Below are 18,897 nucleotides of genomic sequence, written 5' to 3' on the forward strand. Positions count from 1 at the left end.
AATATTAATATTCACAATGGCAAAAAAAGAACAGATATGTCCATGTGAAAATAAAGTTTTCTCTGCAATACTCACCTTCAGTCTGGTAGTTTCCCCCATAGAAGGTCCACATCATCCTCCTGTCGACATCATTCTTAGAAATGTGTAATTTGTTTTGTTCCGAATTGAAATTCGGACCACTTTTTCGCTATTCAAAAATTTGGATGTATTCAAATTCCGAATCACACTAGTAATAGATGTAAACGAATCCTCCAAAATAATGAAACAAAATTTGAAATAACAACATTCAAATTTGGAATCGAAAATGAGATGTAAACATATTGCAATTCTTAAATGTGAAAAATTTGGCAGCCGCATTCGAATCGAAAGAAAATTGAATTTGAATGCCAATTCAAAATTTCAACCGAATTCAGAAAATTTTAATTGAATTCCAAAATGAATAAACACAACTAAATGAATTCTGAAAATGAATTTAAAGTGGAGCTCCACCCAAAAGGAGAAGTTCCACTTCAAGCACTGGATCCCCGCTCCCCATGAAGAATTGGCACCTTTGGGGAGCAGGTACGCAATTTTGACCCCCCACCTGCAGTCTTCTAGGGCCACGTGACAGGTCCCAGCGGACTGTGAGACCATTCTCAATGTGCAGCGCTGCTTGTGTATGAGCAGTGAACACTTGGCTTTGAAGCCGCAAGCTATCACAACTAGGTGCCCACACTTAGCATGTCGGCAACAGGGACAGAGGACGGCCTGTAAACCCGGTTGTGGTGAGCACATCACTGGATCCTGGGATAGGTGAGTGACAGGAGAGTACAAATACTTTCCCCCCCCAGGGGCGGACTGACAACTCATGGGTCCCCCGGGCATTAGGGTATCATGGGGCCCCTGTGTCCTTGCCCACACTCAAAGCACACCCGAAAAAGCCTATAAAAGGTACCAGGGGCATTTCATGGGGCCCCCTACTGACCCCGGGCCCTCGAGAAGTGCCCAAGTGCTTGAATGGTCAGTCCGCCCCTGCCCCCCCATCTCAGAAATCCTCCCAGCGCAAATGCCCCCCCCAAAAAAAGTCACCCCTCCAAGCACCCCCCCACCTCACCTTTTACCACAGTGCCCAGGGCAGCCGCCCCTCCTGCCCACCCCTCATCCGGAACCTGCCTGGTTATCCTTTGATTGACAGGTTGCCATAACAATGGGGCGGAAACTTCCAGCAATGCAACCTGTAATGAACGGGAGGTGCATGCCAGGTAGCCAGCTTGTCAGGGATGCGGGTGTGACCAGAAGTGTGTGGACTGACACAGGGAAAAGTAAGCTTCAGATATAGTAAATAATATAATTTATTGAGACTAACAATACAAATATAAACGCAGTGCACCAAACCCCAAGCTAACACAAATACATACAACAAGGTGAAACAAACCCAAACCTAAACTGATACAGATACACAGGTACATACACATATAGAGCACAACGTAGTCAGGCAGGCTGGGTCGATAACTATCGGGCAGGTAGGTACAGGAGGAGCAGGCGGAGAGAATGGTCAGGGTCACAAGCCAGGGATCAAACAGGAGAAGTCAGCAGAGGTCAGGATCAGGCAGGGTCAGCAACAAGTCAGGCAGAAACAGGAACAGGAATGCAGGTAACAAGATACAGGGGCCCATGGAGAAACACACACCAAGGCCCAGACTGCAGGTTTGGCCATCCCTTAAATACACCTCCGTAATCAGCTTCAGGTGTTTGGCTGACTGCAGGGTTGAGTCTCTGATTGCTGAGAGCACCCGCTGGCCAGCCCTGGTACTGCAGCCCACAAGGCAGGTGAGTCCCACTGTTATTGGCAAGTCCATTCCTGACACAGCTGCAACTTATTCCAGAAAATTACATGAAGGGGCTTCAGATGCCCACATCCTCGATGGCCCCTGCCTGCTTCTGAGATCAGTTAAGATTTTACAGATTTAAATGTAACAAGCATGAAGACAGTCCTAACAGAATCTAAACATTAATGTAGAAGTTATAACAATCACCAGGGAGCTTTTATTAAAAAAATTGATTATGGGGACAGGAGCTCCACTTTAATGCAGTGTATTAGCCGGTGTCTCCTGGAATCCAAAGTCCCACACTAGTATTATCGTTTCTTAAAACCCCTTCACGCCTAGGGATAAAACAAATCTTAATGCCTAAGCACAATTTTGCAACTTTGACATGTGTTAGTAAAACCGTCCGTATCATCACAACTACTTTGTTCATCCAGGTGGATTATACCGCGTTTTTTTTTCTTGAAAAATTGGGCTTTTATTTGGTGGCGAATGGTAATGGATATCTCCTGATTTTTTTTTATTATCAAAGGAAAACTGGCCCATAATAGTAAAAAAAAAAAAAATTATTTTAAATGTAGTTGTATATTTTTGGCTATTACCATAACCTTTCACCAAAGAACAACTCAAAATAAATTCTCCTGCTCCTGACGTTATCACATACACTGTATTGCCAAACATGTTGGGCTGCCTGACTTTACACGCACATCAAATGTAATTATTATTATTATACAGGATTTATATGGCGCCAAAAGTTTGCTCAGCGCTTTACAATATAACGGGAGACAATACAGTTCAACCTTATGGCCTCCCAGTCTTGGTCCGTAGGGTTCAATATTGAGTTGGCCCTGCCCTTTGCAGCTATAACAGCTTCAACTCTTCTGGGAAGGCCGTCCACAAGGTTTAGGAGGGTGTCTATGGGAAGGTTGGACCATTCTTCCAGAATCACATTTGTCAGGTCAGGCACTGATGTCGGAGGAGGAGGCCTGGCTCGCAGTCTCAGATCTAATTCATCCCAAAGGTGTTCTATGGGGTTGAGGTCAGGACTCTGTGCAGGCCAGTCATGTTCCTCCACCCCAAACTGGCTCCTCCATGTCTTTATGGACCTTGATTTGTGCACTGGTGCTCAGTCATGTTGGAACAGGAAGGGGCCATCCCCAAACTCTTCCCACAAAGTTGGGAGCCTGAAATTGTCCAAAATGTCTTGGTACGCTGACGCCTTAAGAGTTCCCTTCACTGGAACTAGGGGGCCAAGCGCAACCCCTGAATAACAACCCCATACCATAATCCCCCCTCTACCGAAAGATGGACTTATTGACCTAGTGGCAACCTATCACGGGACCACGCTTGAATTCACTGAGCTCCTGAGAGCGACCCATTCTTTCACCAATGTTTGTAGAAGCAGTCTGCATGCCTAGGTGATGATTCTATACACCTGTGTCCATGGAGGGGATTGGAACACCTGAATCACATAATTTGGAGGACTGGCCCAATATTTTTGGCAAAATACTGTATGTGTATGTTGTTGTTTGTACCCATAGTATGACAGAAACAATAGTGCACATTTTGCTTTTTTTTATCCTACCTAAAATACACTGACACTGATACTAATTTAAAAATTAAAAAAAAAAACCTCCCCGACCAACAAAAAAAAAATACTGACCCCGACCTTGACCCAAACACTAACCCTGGCACTGACCAAGATCAAACTTTGATCTAGGTTTTGTTTTTGTTTTTTTTATACTGAGTTGTTTTTTTTTTCTCTTTGTAAGGAGAGAGAGAGATACAGTGGAGTTTACTTACTAACCCCCGGTTCACATCTATGCGTCCATGCGGGCCGCGTTTTGCTCGTGCACGAGAGCACATTCATTTGAATGGACTCCCGTGCCCGTGACACACAGGGAAAGTCCATGCACTTCTTTGGAAAACGCAGCCGAGGTTCCCAGTACGGTTGCGTTTCCCAGTGGGGGCGGCGTGCCATCAGAACTAATGGCACCCACCCGTGGGACCACAATTCTCTGTGCAGATGGTGCAGCTGCACGGATTTTCGATTTTCCGCAGCGGCACCACCCGCACAGATGTGAACCGGGGGTTCAGCTGGAAAGCGCAAAATCAGGCTCCCTTCTGCATAATAACCAATCACCTTCCAGGTTTTATTGGCAAAGCTTAATTAAACAAGCTGGGGCTAGAAGCTGATTGGCTACTGTGCACAGCTTTCCCATTTCTGAGTGCACAAGTTTTAAGCAGGGCATACATGGGTCACATTCCTAACGATTTTTCGATCAAAAACAGCGTTCGTTCTGTAATTTGATGGTGCTACCAATGATTTCGAAAATCAGTCATTTTTCACAAATTTTCCAGCATGCCCGATAAACGAAATGGGGAGGAACTACAAAAAACGACCGGTGCCATTGCCCCACTAACAGAGCAAAAATCAGTCGATTATTCTTAGGTCTGATTTTCGAACAAAAAAATAATTCAGAAATCGACTCATGTGTGACCGGCCTTAGTAAATCTACCCCAATGCATCTCTTTCCTCCAGTTACAGGGAGAAAACATGGAGGCGGGCTTCGCAGTGACTGATCAGGTGACCGGCATCAGGAGTTCTGGGTCCTGATCATTAGTACGGGACCCAGAGTTCTCAGTGAGACCCCGGTGTCTGTGCTGCCATGGCGCGCTCCCAGCACAAAGACAATGTGGGCCCACGGAAAAAAGCCCAGTCCAGTGGGGCCACATCTTTGCGTGTGCTTGGCGTGAACAATTTAAATGTTTTACAAAATGTATCATATGTCAGAACACGGTACATTTGTATGGCAAAGTATTCAGTGGGTACCCCTACTGGCCTCAAATTAATTTTTAATTCTGCCATTGGCTCATTCATCACAGTTATTACCTTTTGTACCACTTGCCCCTCCCTATTAGATTGTAAGCTCTCAGGGCCCTCCTAACCCTCTTGTATTGAATTATATTGTACCTGTACTGTCTTCCTTTGACCACTTCAAGTCCGGACACTTTCACCCCCTTCCTGTCCAGGTCAATTTTCAGCTTTCAGCGCCGTCACACTTTGAATGACAATTACGCAGTCATGCAACACTGTACCCATGACATTTTTTGCACACAAATAGAGCTTTATTTTGGTGGTATTTATTCACTACTGGGATTTTTATTTTTTTGCTATATAAATAAAAAAGTCCAAAAATTTTGAAAAAAAAAATTGTGTTTCTTATAAAATTTTGCAAATAAATAATCTTTCTTCATAAATCTTGCCCAAAATGTTTTCATCTATCTTTTTAGTAAAAACAAAATAACACAAATTAGTTTATAACCAAAAATTATAATTTTTTAAAAAATGTTTTCACATTTTTATTTTTTTATATTATTATTATTTTTTTTTTATTTTTTTTACATACTGTCACCCTAGCACTACAGTGTCACCATACTGTTCTACTTGTGAGGGGTGATGAAGATTTTTTTTTCTTTTTTTACAGATTGCTTTTACACCCATAAAGGCTGTAAAAGCAATAATTTCTCCTTCTCTCTGGCTGCATTCTTGCAGCCATTGAGAAATACTGTGTGAGCTGTGATTGGTCACAGCTTTGTCACATGGTACAAGGCTGTTGTGAATAGCCCTGTACCATGTGATCTCTGTGATCATTCACAGATTTCACTAGTAGTAAGCAATGATGTCAGAAGTGACATCTTGTTACTACTGTTCATGTGATCACTGATTGGCCAATCAGTGATCACATGATCGGGACCTCACACAGAGGTCCTGTACAGCAATCAGTGTTCGCTCCCAGGGAGCACGCACAGGCAGTGAATGCGGGGGCCGTTTATAAACAGCGACACACTTCAGCACTGCTCCCGTCCGGCCGTTTATGTACATGGGTCGAACGGGAAGTGGTTAAATTGGCCAAAATGTATTCAGATATCTTTTTATTAAAAACAAAATAACACAAATTAGTTTATAACCAAAAATTAAAAATTTTTCCAAAGTTTTTTTTACGTTATTTATTTTTTTATATTATTATTTATGCTTTTTTTTTGTTTTGTTTTTTACATACCGTCACCCTAGCAGTACAGTGTCACCATAGAGACTATTCATGTGATCACTGGTTGGCCAATCACTGATCACATGAATCGGGACCTCACACAGAGGTCCTGTACAGTGAACGGTGTTCGCGGTGCCGCATGCTCCCAGGTAGAGTGCACAGGCAGTGAATGCGAGGGAAGTTTATAAAAGGTGACCCGCTTCAGTACTGCTCTCGTGCGGCCATTTATGTACATGGGCCGGATGGAAAATGGTTAAATTGTAACTGTTGGCAATAAATAAATCCTGTATAATAATATAATAAAAGTCCTTTAACCCCTTGACGCCGACGTCACACAAATATGTGGTCTGGGCTTTTTTCCATGGGGCCGCATCTTTGCGTACCTGTCTTTGTGCTGGGAGCGCGCAGACCGCGATGACACTGAGAGCCCCGGGTCCCGATCGTTAGACCGATTCCGGGTCACATGACCATTGTGATAGCCTCTGATTGGCTATCGCAGTGATCAGTCACTGTGCAGCCTGACCTCCTTGTTTTTTTTCTCTCTATGAATAGAGAAGAGAGATACATTGTATCATTATATACATTCTATTATACATTGTACCATTATATACATTCTATCATACATTGTATCATTATATACATCCTATTATACATTGTATCATTATATACATCCGTTTATACATTGTATCATTATATACATCATATTATACATTGTATCATTATATATATATATATATATATATATATATATATATATATATATATATATATCTCCTATTATACATTGTATCATTATATACACCATATCATACATTGTATCATTATATACATTCTATTATACATTGTATCATTACATACATCCCATTATACATTGTATCATTATATACATTATATTATACATTGTATCATTATATACATCCTATTATACATTGTATCATTACATACATCATATTATACATTGTATCATTATATACATCCCATTATACATTGTATCATTATATACATCCTATTATACATTGTATCATTACATACATCATATTATACATTGTATCTCTCTAACTCCTGGCATAGAGAGAAAAAAAAATGTTTGTAAAAAGAAAAAAAAAGATAAATAAATATTACAAATGAAAATAAAACATAAAGTAAAAATACCTAGATCAAGGTTTGATCTAGTTCAGTGCCAGGGTTATTGTTTTGGTCAAAGTCAGGGTAAAAGGTCAAGGTCAAAGGTCAGGATTTAAAAAAAATGGTATCAGTGTCAGTTAGTGTCAGTGTGTTTTAGGTAAAAAAAGGACAAAAACAAAATGTGCACTATTGTTTCTGGGCTGTACTACGGGTACAAACAACAAGGTCAAGGTCAAAGGTCAGGATTTAAAAAAAAATTGGTATCAATGTCAGTTAGTGTCAATGTCAGTGTCAGCGTGTTTTAGGTAAAAAAAAAAAAAAAAGACAAAAACAAAATGCTCACTATTGTTTCTGGGCTGTACTACAGGTACAAACAACAAATAACATACACATATGTGGTATCGCTGCGATCATCAAGAGCTGGAGAATTTATTTTTGGTTGTTCTTTGGTGGTAGGTTATGGTAGTAACAAGAAACACACAGCTAAATAAAAAAAACAAATTTTATTACTATTTTGGGTGAGTTTTCCTTTGATAATAAAAAAAAAAACGGGAGATATCATTACCATTTACCACCAAATGAAATCCCAATTTTTCCAGAAAAAAAACGCGGTATAATCCACCTGGATGTACAAAGTAGTTGTGATGATATGTACAATTTTACTAACACATGCCAACGTTGCAAAATTGTGCTTAGGCATTTCGATTTGTTTTACCTTTAGGAATGAAGGGGTTAATATTTGTTACCATATGCTGCCTCCAACAGTGCATTCTAGTTTGTGTTTCTGTGCCTAGAGTGAAACGGAGACTCTTGAAAAGAAATATTGATAAGATTTAATCACAGTTGTCAGACAAAGGTCATGCGTGTATTAGCATGACCAAAATATCTGCTCACACTTGTCTGTTCTGAAAGTTAGAGAAGCCATTATGGTCACGCCTATTAATAGCATCTCAAACGTTTTGAACGCGATGATGAATATCTGGCTCTCCTTTTTTGCTCCACGCCTGCAACTACATATGATAGGTTGAAGCAATTTACCTGAAATTTTTCAGAAAAGGCTGAGACTTCGGACAAATTACACCGACCTGTAGAAGCCGTAGAATGCAACCCGTTGTTGGAATTCTGCTGGGCGTGCTTTTGGCTCTTGTAGAAAGTAGTAAGTACATCGTTCATATTTGAATAACACCTAAATGTTATTTTTTAATATCATGTTAATCAACGTCAGATCACTGAGCTTAACCACTTCAGGTCCGGACACTTTTACCCCCTTCCTGTCCAGGCCAATTTTCAGCTTTCAGCCCTATCACACTGTGAATGACAATTGCGCGGTCATGCAACACTGTACTCATATGATTTCTTTAGCATTTGTTTGAGACAGATAAAAGTTTATTTTGGAGGTATTTATTCACCACTGGGATTTTTATTTTTTTTGCTATATAAATGAAAAAGTCCCAAATTTTGAAAAATAAGTGTTTTTCTTATTAAATTTTGCAAATAAATAATCTTTCTTCATAAATCTTGGCCAAAATGTATTTGGTTATCTTTTTAGTAAAAAAAAAGAAAAAACCCAAATTAGTTTACCGGTATATACAAAAATTATACATTTTTTTAATTTTCTTTTACATTTTTATTTTATTTCTTTATATTATTATTTATGGGTTTTTTTAACATACTGTCACCCTAGCAGTACAGTGTCACCATAGTGACACTGTACCAGGGGCGGACTGACAACTCATGGGGCCCCCAGGCAATAGGGGATCATGGGGCCCCTGTATCCTATGAAAAAGGTACCAGGGGCATCTCATGGGGCCCCCTACTGACCCCGGGCCCTCGGGCAGTGCCCGAGTTTCCAAGTGGTCAGTACGTCCCTGCACTGTACTACTTGTGGGGGGTGATGAAGATTTTATTTTTACACTGATTGCTTTTATACCCATAAAGGCTGTAAAAGCAATAATTTCTCTTTCTCTCTGGCTGCATTCCTGCATCCATTGAGAAATACTGTGTGACCTGTGATTGGTCACAGATTGTCACATGGTACAAGGCTGTTATGAATAACCTTGTACCATGTGATCTCTGTGATCATTCACAGATTTCACACGTAGTAAGCAATGACGTCAGGAAGTGACATCTTGCTTACTACTATTCATGTGATCACTGATTGGCCAATCAGTGATCACATGATCAGGACCTCACACAGAGGTCCCGTACAGCTATTGGTGTTCCGCTGTGTCCTCTGGATACAGCAGGAACCTGGTTGCGGTGCTGCACGCTCCCAGGGAGAGCACACGGCCTGAAACTGCGGGCGCCATTTATAAATGGCAACCCGCCCCTGCACTGCTCCCATCCTGCCGTTTATGTACATGGGCCAGACGAGAAGTGGTTAAATTAACCTATGGTTCTGACTCAGTAAGGGCTCAGTATTGGCTCCCACTGCTGTCAATCACAGCCAGTGAGCTAATGAGTAGCGAGAGGCGGCAGGGCCAGCCACGGCTCCGTTTGTGACTGGATACATGGAAAATCGGGTGCCCCCATAGCAAGCTGTTCACTGTGGGGACACCCAACAGAAGGGACAGGAGGAGGGGCCAGGAGCACCGACAGGGTACCGAGAAGAGAAGGATCCAGGCTACTCTGTGCAAAACCACTGCACACAGCAGGTAAGTATAGACATGTTTATTATTTACATAGTTACATAGTTAGTCTGGCTGAAAAAATACAAAAATCCATCCAGTTCAACCATAGAAAAAAAAAGTTATAATCCAACACCCACAGTTGATCCAGAGGAAGGAAAAAAAACCCAGCAAAAATGAAAAAATAAATAAAATAAAAATAAAGAAGCCTTTAGAATCACTTTAAAAGTAGAACTAAAGACAAAAAATGTTGTTTTCTCATTTTGGATATAGTAAGGGAGGGTTATAACCAGGGGCGGACTGACAACTCATGGGGCCCCCGGGCAATAGGGGAACATGGGGCCCCTGTGACCTCATCCACACTCAAATCACACTCAAAAAAGCCTATGAAAGGTACTAGGGGCATCTCATGGAGCCCCCTACTAACCCTGGGCCCTCGGGCAGTGCCCAAGTGCTCAAATGGTCAGTCCGCCCTTTGTTATAACCCTGTCAGATGTTTTTTTTTTCCATCTGTGTCTCATTGGGGAGATTTTCCTTCACTTCCTGTCTCATAACCAGAATAGGAAGTGAGAGGAAATCCCTGCAAATTAAAGGAAGCCCCCACCCCCAGGTCTCCAGAACTGGTGTGCCCATTGGAAGATTTCTCCTCTTTTACTTTTCTGGAGACAACCCAAAATATGGGATTTTCTTTTACTTTCACCTAATAGGTTTTCCAATCCCTCTCCTCTCTGTCCAAAACTGAAAAAAAAAGGTTTGCCGTTAGTTAAAAGTAATATTTCTGGACAAACGTTTGTATTTCTCCCTCCCATGATGCATAAATGGTTTCCCATTCTTTTTGCAGGAATTCCTAATTACAGGCAAACTAATATAAAAAGAGTATGAAAATCAAGGAAAAGAGGTTTTTTTATGCCTGCATTTGTTGACAAAAATGAGACACAAAAGAAAGGTTGAAATATTAAAAATAGTATTTCAATTCCTCGCAATCTGTTTAAACTGTAGACATAATTTTTCTCATTTCAGGCTACTCACTCTCCTGCATACAGTGTTCCTCTGAAACATCCATCTCCTGCAAAGGTTCCAGCTTTTCTTGTACTTCAGGCTCTTTGTGTACAGTTCTATATAGAGTATATACTGTAGGTAAGTTTTCTTTCAATATAAAACTCAATGTATTTGCTCCATTCCTCTTATCTCCAATTGGATATTAACCCCTTCGCGCCTGAGGGTAAAACAAATCTAGGGTATTAGCCGGTATCTCCCGGAATCCAAAGTCCCTCACTTGTATATCGTTTCTTAAAACCCTTTCGCGCCTAAGGGTAAAACAAATGTTAATGCCTAAGCACAATTTTGCAACGTTGACATGTGTTAGTAAAACAGTCCGTATCATTACAACTACTTTGTACATCTGGGTGGATTATAATGCGTTTTTTTAGGACAAATTGGGCTTTCATTTGGTGGTAAATGGCAATGGATATACAGTTGCAAGAAAAAGTATGTGAACCCCTTGGGATTACGTGGAGTTTTGCATGAATTGGGCATAAAATGTGCGAGGAAAAGGGAGGAAAAAGTACGTGAGGCCCAAAGCATACAAGTAATTCAACAAAACAATGGCTGCAACAACACAGAATACGCCTTCTGGAGTGGCCCAGTCAGAGTCCTGACCTCAACCCGATTGAAATGCTGTGGCGTGACCTTAAGAGAGCGATTCACACCAGACATCCCAAGAATATTGCTACACTGAAACAGTTTTGTGAAGAGGAGTGGTCCAAAATGACTCCAGATCGTTGTGCAGGTCTGATCTGCAACTACAGGAAACGTTTGGTTGAGGTTATTGCTGCCAAAGGAGGGTCAACCAGTTATTAAGTCCAAAGGTTCACATACTTTTTGCTCCCTGCACTGTGAATGTTTACATGTTATGTGCAATTAAACCATGACAACATCTAATGTTTGTGTAGTATTATGTTCAGCAGACTGTGTTCTTCTATTGTTGTGACTTAGATGACGATCAGAGCACATTTTATGCCCAATTCATGCAAAACTCCACGTAATCCCAAGGGGTTCACATACTTTTTCTTGCAACTGTATCCTGATTTTTTTTTATTAATTGTCCCAAAATAGTAAAAAAAAATCTTTTTTATTTATTTAGCTGTGTGTTTCATGTTACTACCATAACCTACCACCAAAGAACAACCCAAAATAAATTCTCCAGCTCTTGGCGATCGCAGCGATATCATATATGTGTATGTTATTTGTTGTTTGTACCCGTAGTACAGCCCAAAAACAATAGTGCGCATTTTGTTTTTGTCTTTTTTTTTACCTAAAACACACTGACACTAACTGACACTGATACCATTTTATTCCTGACCTTTGAGCTCGACCTTTTGACCTTTGACCCTGACCTTGACCCAAACACTAACCCTGACACTGAACTAGATCAAACCTTGATCTAGGTATTTTTTCTTTTATTTTTTAATATTTATTTATTTATTTGTATTTTATTTTATTTATTTTTCTCTATGCCAAGAGTTAAAGAGATACAATGTATCTTTCTCCTCCATTCATAGAGTGAGAAAAAAACAAGGGGGCCAGGCTGCACAGTGACTGATCACTGTGATAGCCAACCAGAAGCTATCACAGCGATCATGTGACCTGGAATCAGGAATCCCGGGTCCCGATCATTAGAACGGGACCCGAGACTCTTGGTGACACTGCGGTCTTCGTGCTGTGCTGCACAAAGACAGGAACGCAAATATGCGGCCCCACGGAAAAAAGCCCAGTTCTGTGAGGCCGCATATTTGTGTTACGTCGGCGTCAAGGGGTTAAGATGGACAAGTCACCTCTAGAGTTTTATTGATTTATCTTTTGACCCACCCCTGATTAATATGGCCCCTCCCTCCAGTTTTGAACTCCTCCTGTGAGGGTCCCTGTGTCTTCAAGTACAGAATAATTTTCCTAGAAAATCATGTCTATCTTGTGTACAAGAAGTGTAAGTGTTCACTGTTTTAAACACAACTTGGGAAAGGTACAGCAAGTGATTTCTCTTTGCCACCCCTTGAAGGTATACTTGTTTGAATTCCGTGATTACATTTTCATCGCAGAATTTTCAATTTCTTGTTTATTTTCAGATAACAGTAGCACATTTTCCTATACAATGACATGTGCACCTCGCGCCCACTGTGGTGTCAATGGAACCATCAGTATAGCCAGAGGAAACATTAGGATGGCTTCATCATGCTGCTCTAGTGACAACTGCATCCCAAGTTTGCCTGATTGTAAGTGGTTTTACTTTCTCTGAACAGCACATTATTGTAGAATAAAACACTAAATTATCACTAAAACAAACAGAAAAGTCACATGTAGACGGGCGCATTAACCAAGAAGGATTTCCATCTGAAAAGAAAGTCAAATTGAACCTCCATTTGCAAAAACACCTACCGTGTTGAACTCTTTGCAGGCCCTTCCATACCACCTATTCCCACAAAAAAAAAGAATAGCGGAATAGCGGAAGTGGAAACATGTTGTCCACCATCTAACAGCAGTCGACTGGCATAATTCAGAAATTTTCCAGCCATAGGAGCCCAAACTGCCACAAACGAAGGTTCACGGCAGCCTTTCTAGACTTTTTCACCTTTGCAATATGACCATTAGTGATCATACAAGCATCTTCTAATTCCATACTTTAATGACTTTCTCCTTTTTTCTTCTTTAAGTGCCAGCAACCAGCTCAGTGTCCAATGGGTTGAAATGCAGAAGTTGCATTACTTCTTACTCCACCTGGTGCTACAGTTCATTTAACATTCAGTGCATGGGCAATGAGACCATGTGTCTTCTCCAGAAGAAAACACAATCAGGTAAATATGTTTTCCTCTTCATGTTACTCAAACATACTGAAAACGCTCGAAACTTTTTCCATTTATTTCACTTTTAGCATGTGGGATTGTAGAGTAATCCTTGATAGGATCAGATTTGTGGACCCAGAGAACTCCCTGGGATCCCCTAATACATCACTGGCTGCTGTACCATATAGGTGAAGTACCAAAAACGGGGAAAGATGTAGAGAACATCACCTAGTTAAAACCATTTCCCACTGGGATCTTTCTCAGAGATACCACCTTGAAATCCCCAGACTGAAAATGTTCAAAACGTTTTCCCTTTATCTCACTTTTAGCATGTGATATGTGAGTCTTCTTCAGTACCAGGCTTTGTGTGGGCTTCTAAAACTTATGAATCTGTACCACACTAAAAAAAATCCATGTGTGCATACTTACCTAATCCCCCTAACTCAAAGAAAACTCTTTCCAGAGAGAATAAGTGTCTTAACCATGACCATTCTCCTCCCTAATGAAGTCTATGAGGTTGATTTACTAAAACTGGAGAGGGCAAAATCTGGTGGAGCTGTGCATGGTAGCCAGCCACACACAATACCGGATTAAATGAACGTTATCATTGTTGTGAACCATTCCAAAATATCTCAGGAAGGCAAGTGGTTACAACGCATGTCCAGTTGTAGTTAGAAATACATACTGTTAGTGTTAGGGTTTACAGCAAAAGGGTGAGCAGGCTGTGGGTCAAGAACCAAAAGAGAACTCAATGCATAATTCTGAAGGCCCTTAAAACCTCATATAGGGTCTACATCTACTTTGGTTTCAATAGAGCCCTTTAATTTTTGAGATGCTAAATAATGAAGGGCTGGCAGTAAGCAATACAAAGGGTTTAGTCATAGGAACAACATGACAGGGTTACTAGGGTACCAGGCAGCTTGAAGGTTAAAGAAATAGAAGATTCGAGGGATTGCTTTGAATATTAAAAAATAACTAAATGGTATTTTTCCTTTGTGGGGCTCAGGTTCAGTGCAGTTCCACTTTAGGATTTTGTTTCCATCTTTGGGATTTACGTTTAGTTTAATCAAGATTCTTAGGTAAATATAATCCATAAATTGCCCATATACAAGTAGACCAGTCTTGACATTTTATTTTTCTTGGATGACCCAATAGGCATCTGAATACAAATGGCCGTACCATTCCACAGAGCTTTTATATACTGCACCAAAACGTCACAGGCTTACAGGATTTGCACAATCTGTAGTTACACCCAGTGGTGTATTTGGTTTTGAGCTGCCCTAGGCAACACAAAAATTGGCGTCCCCAACAAAGAAAGCCTGACATTGACCAACAACACCCCTGCTTCCCACCCAAGAAAGCCTTCCAGTACCACTGCCCCCTATACACCAGCCACCATCCCCCATGGCGAGAGAGAAAGACACTCACCTTCACAGCTCCGGACATCCCTGGGAACGAGAGTCGGGCTCTGCATCATTATGAAACCCGCAGCCTCTCTCAGAACCCACCAGGTCCCCATGGTGCATGTGTCCCTTCTTCTGTCCCTTCTTCTGAGGGGCAGTGCTGCCCCACCCTGAAAAATGCCACCCTAGGCAAATGCCTTGTTTTCCTTGTGGTAAATATACCCCTGGTTATACCTACACAGTAATATTTTCCTCTATCATATATCCTTAGTTGCACTTTTTACTCTTTTTTTCCTACAGGTTCCCAACCATTGACAATGGCCCTCCGCGGATGTGCCAGTAAAAGCATCTGTGATCTCAAAAGCCAGACATACAAAGTCAGTGGTGTGTCAATCAACATTGAGAATATCTGTACGAGTGGAGGCAATATAAAAAGTGTCTGCATCTTCACTGTTGTCTGCATTTTGCTGTTGAAGCTATTATTTTAAAACTTGTAAAAAATATTTATGCACATATTTCTTTCTCATTAGGGAACATCAAGTATTTAGCCTAATAAATTCCATTTGGTATTATGAGGGCCACCATTTCATTCCAATAGCTGTTTTTGTTAAGCAAATAGCTGAAGGATTTCTCCTTTCCGTATTGCAACCCCTGTAAAGTTGTCCACCCCACCCTCTGTGGCTATAACAGCCTCCACCCTACTGGAAAGGCTTTCCACAAGATTTTGGAATGAAGTATTAAGTCAATCTAGTTGGTATATTGTACCAGATCCCTTAAGGTGCTATAATGCAGGCCATAGATTTCCGATGTTCTTGCCGAATTATCGGCTGACAAAAAAAAATCGGCCGATATTCGTACCGTTAGTGGGGGAAAATGTCGGCCGTTTTTCTTAATTTTAAGAGATTTTGAAAATCGGCCATGCTGGAAAATCCTGGGACAATTTGTTAGATCGGCCGATTTTTGCAGTAATTTATGGTCAAATCGGCCGTTCTTCTGGCCGATTTGACAATAAATTGACTATGAAGAAAAAGAAGTAATAGAAGATATAGATTTTGCAGGAGAAGAAGAAATAGAATATCAAGAAGAAGAATAGAAGAAAAGAGGAGAAGATGAAATAGATTTTGCAGAAGAAGACGGAGAAGAAAAAAAGTTGCAACATTGTATCTATTTGTATGCATTTTGGATACAGATGTTTCTATTCAAGTACAAATAGATACAATGTGTTTCTCTTCTTCTTCTTCTGCATAATCTATTTCTTCTGTCAAATATAATAGAGCAGTGGTTCTCAACCTGGGGGTCGAACGACCCTTTCACAGGGGCCCCCTAAGACCATCAGAAAACACATATTTCCGATGTGTAAAGAGCAGCTACTGTGTAGAAAGCAGCTGCTGTGTTGAAAGCAGCTACTCTGTTAAAAGCAGCTACTGTGTTGAAAGCAGCAGTAATGGAGGTAAAACGACACTCATGAATTATAATTACTGGGTAAATAATTTTATGGTTGGGGGTCACCACAACATGAGGAACTGTATTAAAGGGTCACGGCATTAGGAAGGTTGAGAACCACTGTAATAGAGGGTCTCTATGCAGTGACACCACTATGATATTAATTGACGGCCGCAGACCGGACTAAAACCCGCCAACTTTTTTTTTTAATTAGTAGCAAAGTCGGCCATCTGAACGACCGATTTACAATTTTTTTTTCAAAAAACGGCCGATTTTCCCAATGTCTATGTCCTGCATTAGTATGGAAATTGATAAAGGTTTGGATTTTATAGGCACACAAATATACTTAGAAACTATTTTTCATTACATATAAGAATGACATATAAGAATGTTTTATTAGAAAGTGTCTAAAATATTATGTAGTGTACATAAAAAAAAAAGCAATCCACGAGCTGATGATATATACTTATATATAATTTATTTTAAATGTAGTTGTATATTTCTGGCTATTACCATAACCTTTCACCAAAGAACAACCCAAAATAAATTCTCCTGCTCCTGATGATCGCAGAGTTATCAGATACACTATATTGCCCAAAGTATTGGGCCGCCTGCCTTTCCACGCACATGAACTTTAATGGCCTCCCAGTCTTAGTCCGTAGGGTCAATATTGAGTTGGCCCCGCCCATTCTACACACATGAACTTTAATGGCCTCCCAGTCTTAGTCCGTAGGGTTCAATATTGAGTTGGCCCCGCCCTTTGCAGCTATAACAGCTTCATCTCTTCTGGGAAGGCCGTCCACAAGGTTTAGGAGGGTGTCTATGGGAAGGTTGGACCATTCTTCCAGAAGCACATTTGTCAGGTCAGGCACTTATGTCGGGGGAGGAGGCCTGGCTCGCAATCGCCGCTCTAATTCATCCCAAAGGTGTTCTATGGGGGTTGAGGTCAGGACTCTGTGCAGGCCAGTCAAGTTCCTCCATCCCAAACTCGCTCCTCCATGTCTTTATGGACCTTGCTTTGTGCACTAGTGCTCAGTCATGTTGGAACAGGAAGGAGCCATCCCCAAACTCTTCCCACAAAGTTGAGAGCATGAAATTGTCCAAAATGTCGCCTTAAGAGTTTCCTTCACTGGAACTAGGGGGCCAAACCCAACCCCTGAAAAACAACCCCACACCATACACCCCCCTCCACCAAACTTTTCACTTGGCACAATGCAGTCAGGCAAGTACCGTTCTCCTGGCAACCACCAAACCCAGACACGGCCATCAGATTGCCAGATAGAGAAGTGTGATTGGTCACTCCAGAGAACATGTCTCCATTGCTGCTGAGTCCAATGGCAACGTGCTTTACGCCGCGGCATCCGACACTTTGCATTGCACTTGGTGATGGAAGGCTTGGATGCAGCTGCTCAGCCATGGAAACCCATTCCATGAAGATCTCTACGCACTGTTGTTGGGCTCATCTGAAGACCACACCAAGTTTGGAGGTCTTTAGCTATTGACTCTGCTGGCGACTTCTGCGCACTGTGCGCTTCAGCATGCGCTGACCCCGTCCTGTCATGTGACGTGGCCTACCACTTGGTGGCTGATGCTGTTGCTCCCAGTTGCTTCCACTTTGTTGTAATATAACAACGCATTTAAAATTTCAAACAAACCATCAAGGGTAGAGAAAGCAAAAATATAAATTTTTTAAATATATTCTTCAGATTTTTTTTAACATAAAAAAAGTCATTTGTATATATATTTTTACATATATTTGTAAATGCACTTCACGCGCACCCCCTACCCAGGAATGCAAAATCACGTATATATACATGGTTTTGCGCACCCGTGCCACCCTGTAGCAGTACTTCTGCTATAGGGCGGACGGGAAGCGGTTAAAAAAATGACATTTTTGTTGCAGGGGGTGCCAAAAATCTGATTTGTATCTTAGCGCATACTTCTGGGTAAATCAGCGAGCCATTTGACATTTATTGGGGTATTCTGTATATCATTTGTGTATAGAACGCCTCCAGGCGGCCATATTGCATTTTACAGAAAATTACAGCGGCTGCAGATTGAAAAGGAAATTTAATTTTTAATAACGTTCAATTATAATATGTCTTGAGTTGCAATTGTATATTCTGTATTATTATTAATATTATTATTTTTTATTCTTTTCTTTTTTTTGCTCATTTTTTTTTCCCACGAAAGTGGAGTTACCCTTGAACAGACCAAAATAAGTAGAATGAATTGTCAGGGTTTACATACATTTCAATTTGAATTATTGGAGGTGAGCAGTAGCAGCCGACATACATATATTTCTCTGCACAATTTCTTCTTTGTAGTTTGTCTGAATATTTTTTCTATGTACATAATTAATGTCATTATTAAATGTCAGAACTCATCTCGGGTGTCAGGATGGCATTTTAATTGACAGTTCTTCAGAAATGTACACAGAGGTGTGACTTCCACCAGTTGTGTCACCTCTTCCTAGAGAAGAACAAACATTACCTGACGCACCCTCTACACTCCTCTTTTCTGTGAAGATGACAACCTCGATTTTTACAAAAAGATTTGTATTGTTTTCTGTTATTTTCTGTAATAAAATGCATTTAATTTTGAAA

General features: G+C 40.8%; 1 protein-coding gene across 1 annotated transcript; it reads left to right on the top strand.

Moving 5' to 3' along the window:
• Positions 1 to 7,972: 7,972 nt before the first annotated feature.
• On the top strand, positions 7,973 to 18,897 carry LOC149432774 (uncharacterized). The gene is made up of 5 exons (XM_089664963.1): positions 7,973 to 8,138; positions 10,630 to 10,746; positions 12,732 to 12,878; positions 13,317 to 13,457; positions 15,149 to 18,897. Exons 1-5 carry the CDS (start codon positions 8,084 to 8,086, stop codon positions 15,334 to 15,336), a joined length of 648 nt encoding a protein of 215 aa, XP_089521089.1. The 5' UTR covers positions 7,973 to 8,083; the 3' UTR covers positions 15,337 to 18,897.

This window comes from Staurois parvus, unplaced genomic scaffold (genome assembly GCF_062004578.1).
Source record: "Staurois parvus isolate SC_StPar_1 unplaced genomic scaffold, SC_StPar_1.0 ptg002113l, whole genome shotgun sequence".
NCBI lineage: Eukaryota > Metazoa > Chordata > Amphibia > Anura > Ranidae > Staurois > Staurois parvus.